General features: G+C 35.1%; 1 protein-coding gene and 1 long non-coding RNA gene across 2 annotated transcripts; one reads left to right on the top strand and one right to left on the bottom strand.

The window, feature by feature from the left end:
- Window positions 1–5,299: 5,299 nt before the first annotated feature.
- On the bottom strand, window positions 5,300–8,749 carry LOC135167095 (uncharacterized). The gene is made up of 4 exons (XM_064129956.1): window positions 8,590–8,749; window positions 7,280–7,423; window positions 7,018–7,197; window positions 5,300–6,651 (listed from the first exon to the last, which is right to left on the bottom strand). Exons 1-4 carry the CDS (start codon window positions 8,665–8,667, stop codon window positions 6,439–6,441), a joined length of 615 nt encoding a protein of 204 aa, XP_063986026.1. The 5' UTR covers window positions 8,668–8,749; the 3' UTR covers window positions 5,300–6,438.
- On the top strand, window positions 7,926–12,098 carry LOC135167096 (uncharacterized). Its single transcript, XR_010299795.1, has 3 exons — window positions 7,926–7,983; window positions 8,573–8,720; window positions 10,113–12,098. It is a non-coding gene; the product is annotated as an uncharacterized LOC135167096 (long non-coding RNA).
- The last annotated feature ends 304 nt before the right edge of the window (window positions 12,099–12,402 follow it).

Raw genomic sequence — 12,402 nt, 5'->3', positions numbered from 1 at the left:
AAAAATCGAGTTAATCGATATCATACCGAATCCATTAAATTTGAACGGTACCAGCGTCATGATAAGAAAGTAAATACTATCAACACAACAACAACAGCAATGCGACACCACAAACAAAACGGGAAGCGAAAAAAAATCCGTAACTTGATGGGTAATTTTATACAGCATATTCCTCGCTCTTCTAATCATGATAATATTTTCAACCACCAATCGATCATTCATGGTGCATCCAGAAAAAATGCAATTATCCTCGAATGCAATTGGACATTTAGATACGACGATAAACGCGTTGTTGAGTCCGGCGAATCGATCCCTCAGGATATTAATGATTAAACTGTACTGTATCAAAAACCAACTGAGAAATGCCGAACACAAAGCCGAAGTTATTATAAATAATAGTGGTGGTACTGGAAGTGATGTCATCACGAGTCCAATCCAAACAAATATCATCAAAATAATTGTTATAAATTTTTGAAAGTCTCCGATTCTACTGCTCCCCATCTCAAACAATTTACGTCCGTATTTTTTATCAAACTCACTCAATCGATTGCCGATGTTTATGATATGTTTTTGCAGGATTAAGTAGAAAATAATTATCATGATGGCGAATAAATTTCCGGATATTGAAAGAGCGATTACAATCACCATCACCGTCTTCGAGTTGTTGGGATATGGTACTTCTGTCATGTGTGGTACAGCAAAGATAATTATTCCAGAGAAGAGGATAATTAATAATATATGGTATGCACATCTCATTTGGGAATTTGATAGTGTGAAGAAATAGTCCATTTTCTTAGGTGATTGGGGTACTATATTTATCCTGCACGGCGCTAGGCCGAAGACAAAGGAAATTACTTCAGCGATGTGAAACATGAGGAGGCGCATTTTTGCGTAAATTTTGGAGGTTAACATTTTGAGGGATATGATTGGTTGGGGGAAATGAATGATACTGGTTCGACTTAATTTTGAGTGAAGGTGCAGTTCATTTGGAGTAATGAATACTGTTTTATTATGCATGTGGGGAAATGGATTTTCACTCCGAAGTGCTTATCACACGGTAGTAATGTGATAAGCTATTATCCCACATCTGATAATGTTTAACATCATTGTTAAAATGAAAAGAGTATTTCCATTACAAATATTATCGTTTATTAAATACCTGGAATGGAATGCAGTCTAGGGATTACTGAGCTCAGATCATAGGCGAATTTGTTCACGAAAAAAAATGATTTTTGTTAAAGATCCGTTTACTTCAGAGGTGGATTGGGACCTGTTAATGTGTTTGATTGACTTCGTGGATTTTCGATTCAGTTTGACCAGTGAGGAGAAGGAAACCTCTGTGAGCTGATCGGCTGGCGAGGGATGCGACCACTCGTGACAGTGATGAAGCTTATCAACTTACTTTCAGTGATTTCCGTGAGGAGTTCAAGTAAGAATCTTTCGACAAAACTTGCGACCTGGCTCTCGAACTTGGTCAAACCAAAGGAACAATGTATTTTAAACATTACTACGAAAGAAAAAGAAAACCCTGGTTTAAGGGGAAAAAGTTGAGTCGTAAGACCATATCATGGGTAAATAGAGCCAGGGCCAACCATCATAGTCTAGCAGAATCACTGGCGCGGGTTGGGATCATCAGCTCGCCAAGCTGTAAATGTGGACACGAGGAGGAGAATATCGAACACGTCCTCTGGGAGTGTTCATTGTATAATGGTGCTAGACAAATAATGATTAAAAAATTATGCGACCAAAAGTTTTTTCCACCGTACTATTCTGGGGAATTTTTGGCCAGACTAGAAAAAAAATCTATTGTGATCATTGGTGAATTTCTGGAAAAATGTTCGATAAGAATTTAAGCGATAAGATCTTCTTGTATCCTACCATCTGTATACAAATTAAACCGACCAGGTTTAAAAATGTTTAATAATAATAAGAAAAAAAAGAAACCTCTGTGAGACGAAGGTCAATAATCAGTGAACACGTTATTAATGCTTCTAATGTCACTTTATTATTAATAGTAAACTTATTGTGAATATTTCTATGTTAATTCCCAGAATTATTGATTTTTTCAGATCGTTATTCCTCTGACGGTCTAAATTGCAGGAGAATCAGTAGATACGTTACTATCATGCCGAAAATCTGTGGGTAAAAATCTCTAATTCAATTGTAGTAGTTGACTAATATGGAATGACATCGTCTGAGAATGAAACTCTTCATTTCTTACAGAATGTAATAATGTACAATCCAATGAAAAAACTCCACAGCCAGTGAATTGCACCCTCTTGTGTAATAATTCAATAGCAAAATTATTTAACTTGGATTGGATGTTGTTAGCGGTCATGTAGTTCTCCATAATTTTATAAACAATGTCTGCAGTTCGATGTGTCTGAAATGATTTAGGTTCTAATTTGAGTTATTCCCTGAACAAAAGTCTCTCAGAAATTTAATTAAGAGATTGTAATATCGAAATTTTTATTTTATTATAATCCCAACAGTGTAGAATTAAGCAATTAAGCTGTGCCCTGTGATGACTGAGGAATGATACATTATGTCATGAGGACGATAAACGGCGGTTTGTGAGGAGTGTGAAGTTTGCTGCCCGAGGCGTGGTAAGCGGGAGATGAGGATCGCCGAAGACGAAAAAAAATCATTGATTATGAAAATTCAGTAAATTTTTTTCAATTGGATCTTCAGGAAGTTAAACAAATTTACTTGAGACTCCAATCCACTATCTTGGATCTACAATAGACATAGTTGATTATCAAAAATTCCGTGAGTTTTGTTACATATTTCCGACAGAATTATGACTCGTTTTCAAATGAATATGTCATTATATCTACGCTCTATAGGGAACCCTCTGGTAAAATAAAGATGGAAAATGTAAATTAAAACAATAGAATTCTTTTCAATGATAAGAAAACACTAGCACATAAATGAAGTTAGCCACATAGGCCATCGGCTAACTTCACGCGTCAAACTTTTTCCTCATCAGTTAATATGTTCGAGGCGGGAAATTCAAATAAAGCGCGCACTGAGTCTCGTTTCAAATGAGAGAACATTCATCTAACAAAATATATTCCAGAAAATTCCCGATATTTTTCTCTCATCGCAAAATTATTTCTTTTCATGCAGTTATACATACCTCCGAATGAAACATATTGACACTGGCGCACAAAATTGTCACAGGATATGCAGCCATTGATATCCATAACAATGAATTTAACGTATCTAAACTCCAAAAAGTCGCGTGAAAGTGTACTAAAGTCATAATAAGAAAATAAGTGCTCTCGATGCAGCTGCAACAGCAATAAAAAACAGCGACCAAAACCGGAAAAGAATAGAATTTGGAAACTTGACATGAAATTTCATAGAGTCGATTCCTCGCTCGTCTGATGATGATAAAATTTTGATCAGTCAGACGATCATTCACGATGTACTCCGAAAATAATGAGATTTCTTCGAATGCTATTGGACATTGTGATGCGGTGAGAAATGCATCATTGAATCTTTTGAATCGATCTCTCAATATATTGATGATCAAACTGTACTGTATTAACAACCAACCCAGTACAGCTGTGCATAATGCCGATGTGAGAAGAAATAATCGTGATATTATTATCCACGAAATCGATACTTGTCCACTCCAAATGACAATCATCGGAATAATTGTCATGAATTTTTGCACATCAGCAATTTTAGTGCTTCTCATTGGAAATAGTTTGGGTCCATATTCTCGATCAAAATCACTCAATCGATTTCCAATGTTTGTGATATGTTTTCCCAGGATAGTGTAATAACTAATAATTACGATGGCACAAAAATTGCCGGCAATTGCACGTGTTATTACGATGGTCATTACAATCTTAGAGTTGTTTGGATAACACAGTTCGGGCATGTGGGGTACAGCGAATATTATTATTCCAGCGAAGAACATAATTAACATGATATTGTATGCACATCTCAATTGGGAGTATGACAATGTGAAAGTGTAGTCTATTTTTTTGGAGGGTTGAAGTATTATATTTATGCTGCACGGTGATAAACCCAGGGTAGAATAAATTATGTGAATAATTCGAAAAATTATGAAACACATTTGCAAATTTATTTGTGCATTGAACATTTTTATGCGGACGACATGACAAAAGCGACTGATCGTTTCATTTCAATTTCACTGGAATTGGACGGGGTATTTATCGAGGAAGGGATGCAATATGTTAATGGAGGTGAAGGATATGAGCTTATGACTTCAAATTTGTGGTGTCAATTTATCAAAACAGAGACTAATTGATTGGAAGGTATGAAAACAATTATTTATATGGAGGAAAAGTCAAGGCTGAGTGATAATATGAGTGGTGATGATAATTAGGTGACGTTTGAATGGAGATCCAACTTTTCTTATCAAAAGATTTCACAGATAATCTTGAATGTTTGGAAGGTTTTCAAAATAGCATCGTGAATGTATTCTGCCATTTTATCTACAAAATGTCTCCAGTTAATGAGTGATAGACCTGAAATCATTTGGGAAATAAATGACAGGTGGTCTAGTCAGTTTTTAATGGGCTGAACTCATTAAACCCTCGGATGTGCATTGAAAGTGAAAATGTTTTGAAAGGAATGTTGTAATTGATGTGATAATTAATGTGAATAAGGGCGTGCAAACCATTGACTCATGGCGGATAGGGTCCAGGTTTATTATAAAATGGCACCAATGCTGGTACGAAAATTAAATCTGGATAAAAGCTCTTAGGGTTTATATTTTAATAAATAAACTAGAGAAACCGCCGGATGATAACTTTACTCACTGTACTGAATTATTTAGGAAAAACCATTTGTTGGTTCTGGTTTTTAAGGTTTGTAAATATTGTATATGTATCTTGACTGTTTTATATTAAATAAAAACTTAGTGAACAAAAAGATGGTTCCAGGTTCAGTTCCTGGCCGGGTACGAGAATGAGATCTAACAATTGTTAGAAAGTCCTGATCAATCACCACATAATCATCTTGATTTAAAGTGATATAAAGTATTAAAAAGTATTTTAAAAAATCAGTATTAAAAAACTAAGACCGCGCATGATATTTCAACATCAAAAAATGCCAAAAGGTCTCTTGAAGACTCCAAATAAATTCATAGGGTTTGAGCAGATTTCAAGGTCTTTAAAAAGTGTCAATTCTCAAATTAAAATTCATAAGCCATGGCTCATTGACTTGGATCATAACTCAGCCAACGCTGTCTTCAAAAACCAGTCACGACTGAGACTGAAGGAGAAATCAGAATCTAAGGAACCGAGAAGAAAAATTATTTACACCAAATCATTCATTTACTTCAGATAAATATTTATTTTTCAAAAATTATATTCCTTGGATTGAGTCGTTCTCAGAGAAGCTTAATTAGCGTTCAACGATGACGATCTTATTGCTCTTGAGTATGACTATGCTGCACAAAACTTTAAATGAAATTCCTTAATGATTTTTCATGTTTCTAAATTTATGATTTTCTGGACGGAAAAATTTCGAGGTATTTTGTAATGTTCATAATTGAGGGGGGAAGGGGGGGGGTGATATGTTTTTCACTGCATAGTGTAAACAAAATTTCTCAAGATTTAGGAGCTTTAAATAATTTGTTATGAAAGCGTGAGTCAAATTGTATGACGAAAATCTGGTAATTCAATAACAATCGACTCATATGCTTTCGATTGCCTGTCGATGGCAGTCCTCAATTTTATATATTTTTACAAACCAACGACTAGGCTGTGTCGATATCCTGTGATAAAACAGCACTGAACTATGAATTGCTTTCGATTGTACATCGATGACCGTTTCCAATTGTATATATTGACCAGTCAGCGACTATAATCGATATCTGTTTTTTTAACGGATTCATAAGCTTAAAATCTTGCAATCGAACACCAATCTGCTCATGTATCGTTCGGATGGTGTGTCGATGCCGATTCCCAAGTGAAAAAATACATATTCGGCTTATCTAGAACTTCAGCTGTCAGAGAGAACGTCCTCTTTGACAGCTTTAACCGTTTCATAAACTAAAAACTTTGGAATCGAACGCCAATCACCCAATGTACGTTTTGATGGCGTTTTAGTAACTTTTATCAAATATGTATATATTGACTACAACAATTTATTTTTACCAACTCACAATTTTGATCACTCCTGCAACAATAATCGGTCATTCTGATTTGTTAAAATGAAATAGCTCTGTCACAGGGCACGTCATTCAGGTATAAAGGTCTCTAAAGACAAGTTTCAGATAGATTTTGAAACTTGTCTTTAGAAACAGTCTTTGCTGGCAATGACTGTTTCATCAGATTAATCGAAGTAGTTCAATCGTTGGACGAACAGGTCAATTCGACCAAATGATGAACCATCGTTTCACCAGATCATACAGTGAGTTCAAGTGCATATTCAGAATATTAAACCCTTCAGATATTATGCTTGACTCTTCACATTATTCTCAGACAACGTGTAAATTGGACCATACGAATAGAGTTCAGCACTGAATAATGGCATTGGTGATATGAGCTCTTCAGAATCAGATATGGTGATTCTTATCTTAAATTCAGGAGATCCTGACTCATCTGCGACTAGATAGCACTCGTTTTTGAAGGGAAAGTGAACGTGACTCGTATTTTTAACTTCTCCCTGAAAATTAAAATAATTTGCAAGACTTAGAAGTCGTTAATTATTGTATTATTGTATTGTTGTATTATTGTATTGTTGTATTATTGTATTGTTGTATTATTGTATTGTTGTATTATTGTATTGTTGTATTATTGTATTGTAGAGGGGATGCTGATTAATGAATTATGTTCGGCATGTTCTTGATTAAAAAATAGATGTAATAATTTGTCAGTAATCTGAGAATTTGAATCTATGATTCTGAAACGAACGAAACTACAAATTTTTTAAGTTCAGTTTTGCGTTCGTTTCGTGGTAAGATTTTGTTTATGTAAAATCGTATCAAATTTGAGATCAAAATCTGAACAATTGTCCAAAATCATTACTCACCTTGGAAATGGGACATCCTTCGGGAATACCTAGCATCTCCCATAGAATAGTCGTGATAATGGTATTTTTTCCTTCTGGTAAGTCACAGAAGTTAGTTATACCCCAGTTTTTGAGTTTCCAGTTTATTGTTTTAAATAAAAAGAAATCCGTACCATCATTGTACTCCACTCGATAACTGATCTATACAAGAGGATTGTTGAAAAATTAGAATAGAAGATGATTGGTCTTCCAGAACATACAGGAGAACACCAAAATTACTTACCTGTAATGAACTGTTGCTTGATATGTTCTTCAGGTATCCAATACTGTCGAACCAATTGTGAGAGTTTGGGGTTAAGCCCTTTAACCAAGGGTTATCGCTTATTATAGCGTACTTTACGTTAAGGTCAGCGCATAATTGAACCTTCTGAAATGAATTAATGACCAAAAATCTGAAATGAGTGGTATTGACTTGAATCCTAATGATTTATTGCGAAGAAAAAAAGTGTGACGTCAGTATCTGTTTTAGAAAGGTCAGCGAAATGTAGAATAAAGACATGAAGAGATTTAACAATAGTTATATTGTTTAATTTCAATCCTCTTTTTGATACACCATAGTGTCGGACAGTCTTACGTAAAGTAAAAATATAATATATATATTGTTTATTATATATTATATTTTATATGAAGGAATTGTAATTGAAATTGAATTGGAATTGAAAAAATCACTCGACAAGGTTTATGATGTGTTTGAAAGAGTCTCCAGAAAAGGATTAATTTATGATCCGTTGTGCTCCGAACGTGAGAGTGTTGCAATCCTTACCACAAGTGGTTTTCAAAGGAAACTCTGTCCTCTGGAGTCATAAACATTCTCTTGTTTTTTTCCTTAGTAAAGGTTTTTCAAATAGTAAGAATTCAGTCTCTGGACACCGGTCCTCTAGGTCAGTCGTGCCTTCCTCGTGTCAATAATAAAGAGTTCAAGTTAAAGTAATTAATTGTGTTGCTACATTTGTTTATCTACTTTTACCCATATCCCAATAGAATTGACAAAACTTACTGAATTTCGATGATAAATATGTCCCGAAGATGCAATTAAAAAAAAATTACTGAATTTTGGTAATCAATATGTTTATGGCAGATCCAAGAAGGTGGATTAAGTACATCTGTCCAACTTCCCAAAGATCCAATTGAAAAAAAAATTACTGAATATTCATAATCAATATGTTTAATTTTTTTCGGATTTTTTCAAGTAGATTTTCCAGAGGATTCACTGGCGTTTGCGATAAAAAAGTTGTCTTTTCATAAATCTAGCGTGCATTATTAATGGTTGTGGACTCTCATAAAAATAGCACTGACCATCAATAAATTTTATCACAGCTTTATGTTGATGAATTCATAAAACAACAACGATCACACAAGTTCTTGAAAAGAAATGTGGAAGTGAATGATTTTGTCACTGAAAATTGGTATCAAAATTATTCAGTCCCGAATCCCCCCTGTAATAGGGGATATATTTCTAAAATCACTAAGTGCCCCTTAAAGTTAATTTTTTTTAACGTGTGTTGTCAATCGAAAGGTATATGAATTACTAACCTTGGGTGCTGCAGTGACATCCTGCAGGGACAGCTGACTGATACATAGTACCAGGCATACCCACGTCACGAAGTTCATAGCTTCCAGGACTGGTGAAAACTGATGAGTGTATCAGACTCTATGCAGGTCGGGTACGTCTCCTTATATATTTACAAAAAAGCAAACATTTGGAGCGATAAGAAATCGTATGTCATTCCGGTTACTGAATCACTTAAGGGGGGATTGTCAGTGAATTTTAATAGTTTTCGGCAGATCGAGGGACTCGCTCAGCGATCACGATGTCTCCTGGTTTTCACTTAAAAAAATTCCAAGTAAACGATTTTTCAGGCCTTTATTGTGTTAATTAAACAAATCCATTGTTTTCTTGCATTGAAAAAAATATACAGAAATATTTTTCTTTGTCAATTATTTATTTACTTGAGAGATATATTCATTTTTTCCAAATTAAATGATCTTTCAATGGTGACCATCTTATTGTTCTTGAGGATGACTTTGTGGCACAGAATTTTAACTGAAAGCCATTCATGAATTTCCTAACAAATCTAACATTTTAGAAGCTATTGAAAAGTGCAAAAACCATAAGATCATTTTTTTTAATTTTTTTATTTAATGCTTTCAAACCGTACGGTTTATTCTGTTACAGAAAACAATTTTTTCATTTACAAACTCGGTAATTATAAACTAGGATATGAGTACAATATTAAATAGGTTTTATAGTCTTTTAAATAGCCATTTTACATGAGATGAAAAAAGAATCAATTAGTAGTATCATTTTTTTATCTAAGGTCAACCATACGATCATATTACAGACCTATATAAGTTCATATTTATTATACTATGAGATCATTATTTCTTGGAGAGGCCGTCTGTCTGGTCCTACGACGAAAGCTCTAATGAATGTTTATTAAATAATATAAACAAGTCTCTGTTTATGAAAAAAAAAAAACCATGATGCCGATGCTTTGGTTTTTGCGACTTCAAGATCGTTTGTTAGTTCGGCGACTGCTCTCGAAGTGTGAACACATCTTACTAAAACATGATTCAATTGCTCTCACTTAAACGTATATTCATTTATTAACCTGGCGTCCAATTAAAATCTAATAAAAGCCATAAAATTCACTTGAATCATTCACTTTTCTTGCACTAAAACTGACACCATAATTAATGAAAAGGCTCAAGAGTCAATTTTATTATTTGCTTACAAAACAGCGGACAGTATATTAAAAAGTGATAAAATAAACTCAGATCGACTTTGCCTACCATCCTATTTCAGAAACTACTTGAAAATTTACATTCCAGATTTCTTCATATGATATCACATGTGTCCAATCTTTTGACGTATCTCACAATAAAGAATCTACGTCACGTAGCCGAAGAAACAAATGGGTTGTTTTCAAAACCATTGAAAAATAAATTGCCTTCGAGTTTTCGCAGCAAATATTGATGTATTAATTTTTAATTGATCAGCTGCTCACTTGAAACCATAGTTGGCTAAATACCCCACTCCCTCATTCCTGTTACAGATATCACAGCTCAGAATCTGACCTCATCAATCTGAAGATGTAGACCCTAATGATTCGAGAAACGTTGGCAGAATCCTGAAATCAAATGCGGTACCTATTCGCAAGTCAATCGGACCATTCATAAATTAAACAATAATAATGTCACCGCCTCATCATCATAACAAAATATATTTGACGGTAGGTAGACATAACAAGTTTGCTAACAATCAGAAATTAATAAATACTAAACAATAAAATGGAAAGTGATATAAAGTAAAAATAGGAACAAATTCTTGTCATCGGCACCAGACCTGTGGTGACGTAAAATCATCCGGGAATTAAATAACAGTAGAGAATAATATAATATAAAATAATAATAATAATAATAATAATAATAATAATAATAAAGAGGTTACAGCCTCGTTAACAATCATCAATCAGCTATTTGGCGGTTGTAAATCAATAAAAATGGTAATAATATTTAAAATGAGATCTTTTAAAAATTATGTAGAAATTGCATAATTTTTAAATGAGAATCCAGATCCGTTAGAAATTAAAAAACAAAAGATCCGGTAAAAATGACGGAACAAGTTATGTAATTATTACGGAGTGTTCCGTACTTTTGACTGCACTCTTCGTAATTGTTATCGGGCCTTCGTTCTCACTCGGGAATTACGGAACTTTTATGTAATCGTTATTAAACTATTCCTCTTTGTGCTGGATATTCGAATAAACGAAAATTTGAGATCCCCCTCGTGGACAAACTGCAAGGCCATTTAACAACAACGTAATGAAAAGAAACATTTAGATGCATTAGCGATTAGAACGATAATCTAAATGTGATTTCTTTTAATAATCATTAACGTGATATTAAAGAATCGTTTGTGCCCACATTTTTTTTAACTCTGGGGGTAATGAGAATTTAATGGGTTTTCAAGACGACGATGTTTGCTTTTGCCTTTGCCTATTGCCTTTTATCAATAAGAATGAATATGCGGCACGCTGTGCACAAGTCCTAGAGTATATCAATTTTTAGGTATTTTTCATGTAAATAACGCGTTAGTGATAGATTGGTAGATTCCTAACCGGTTCTGGTCGGAAAAAACTGCGGGAATTTAGGGTCACAAGTCACATGTTAATTATTTTGACTTGGAAAATCGAGAAGCTTCTAATGGTTATGAGAATTAGTTTAAAAATTGGAACATCTCTTCCAGGTCAATCCAAAAAGTTTCAGATTTCCATCACATTTTTCAGCCCAGGCATATTTTCTTTCAACAGGATTTGTCATAAAAGGGACTTTGTTAATTTCAAAGGTCCTCATATTACCTCATACAGAAGTTCCCTCAATCGATCCAACATTTCATAGTTTCTTGGGGACCTTATTAAAAACAAAACTGATTTCAATTTTTATCATTTTTTTTTCGAAGTAATACCCCACTTTTCTTGATGAATTTAGTATTAATTATGTCGCCGTGAAATGCCGCGAGTAAGTTGACCGCCTTGAGACTAAATTTGCCATTAATTCAAAAGGCAAAAACGCATCAGAATTAATTTCAGACCGATAAATGATACATTGATTCACGGAGCGTAATTTCTAAGAAAACCTAAGCGACGGCTAAACAAAAATATTCATTGACTTGAGAGAAGTAGTTTTCGGCCATCAGAACTGACCGAAGGGTCACCTGGTGGAGCGCAAAACTCAACGTCCTCCGCTCCAGATCCTGTAAGCTCTGGAACAGAGCCAAATGGGCACACAAGGAGCAGGACCTGCACGCGTACCGTCAGTGCTTAAAGATGTAGAAGAAGATCTTGGGCTTTAAAGCACGCGCATGGTCACGCTTCTGCGCAGAACTGGACACTCACCCGGAGGTGGCCAGTCTGCGTAAACTGTTGTGTTTCAGCGTGTATTGAAAGGCGAATTCCCTGATGGGGAGGTTGAATTTTCTCAAGCTAGTTTGGGTTCCGGGCCACCCCTAACAGGAGATGAGGAAGGGCCGACAGTCAGCCGACCGTCGGCCAGCATTGGCCAAATATCGACACACTAGGGGTAACAGGATATGAGGAATGGCCGACAGTCGGCCGACTGTCAGCCAGCATTGGCCAAATGTCGGCCCACTGTCGGCCATTCCTCATCTCCTCCCAGGGTGAACCCGCTTTAAAGGAGACAGATGAACAAAAGCCCCTCTGGGGTACCTCAGAGCTCCACTTGCGAACAGACTGACAAGCCTCGACTGGGAGCTCCTTACGTACGCAGTGAGGATTATCATGGATCATTGATCCAGAAAGCTCTGTCTCAGACATGTGGGAGTTA

This window comes from Diachasmimorpha longicaudata, chromosome 10, assembly GCF_034640455.1.
Source record: "Diachasmimorpha longicaudata isolate KC_UGA_2023 chromosome 10, iyDiaLong2, whole genome shotgun sequence".
Taxonomy (NCBI): domain Eukaryota; kingdom Metazoa; phylum Arthropoda; class Insecta; order Hymenoptera; family Braconidae; genus Diachasmimorpha; species Diachasmimorpha longicaudata.
This window is presented reverse-complemented; position numbering and strand designations above follow the sequence as displayed.

What these genes read in the sequence shown, in the direction of transcription:
- LOC135167095 (XM_064129956.1), bottom strand. Translation starts at nt 8,667, where the DNA reads ATGAACTTCGTGACGTGGGTATGCCTGGTACTATGTATCAGTCAGCTG. An exon ending in CAAGCAACAGTTCATTACAG is followed by an intron (nt 7,198 to 7,279) that starts GTAAGTAATTTT and finishes CCTCTTGTATAG; the next exon opens with ATCAGTTATCGAGTGGAGTA. An exon ending in AAGGATGTCCCATTTCCAAG is followed by an intron (nt 6,652 to 7,017) that starts GTGAGTAATGAT and finishes TTTAATTTTCAG; the next exon opens with GGAGAAGTTAAAAATACGAG.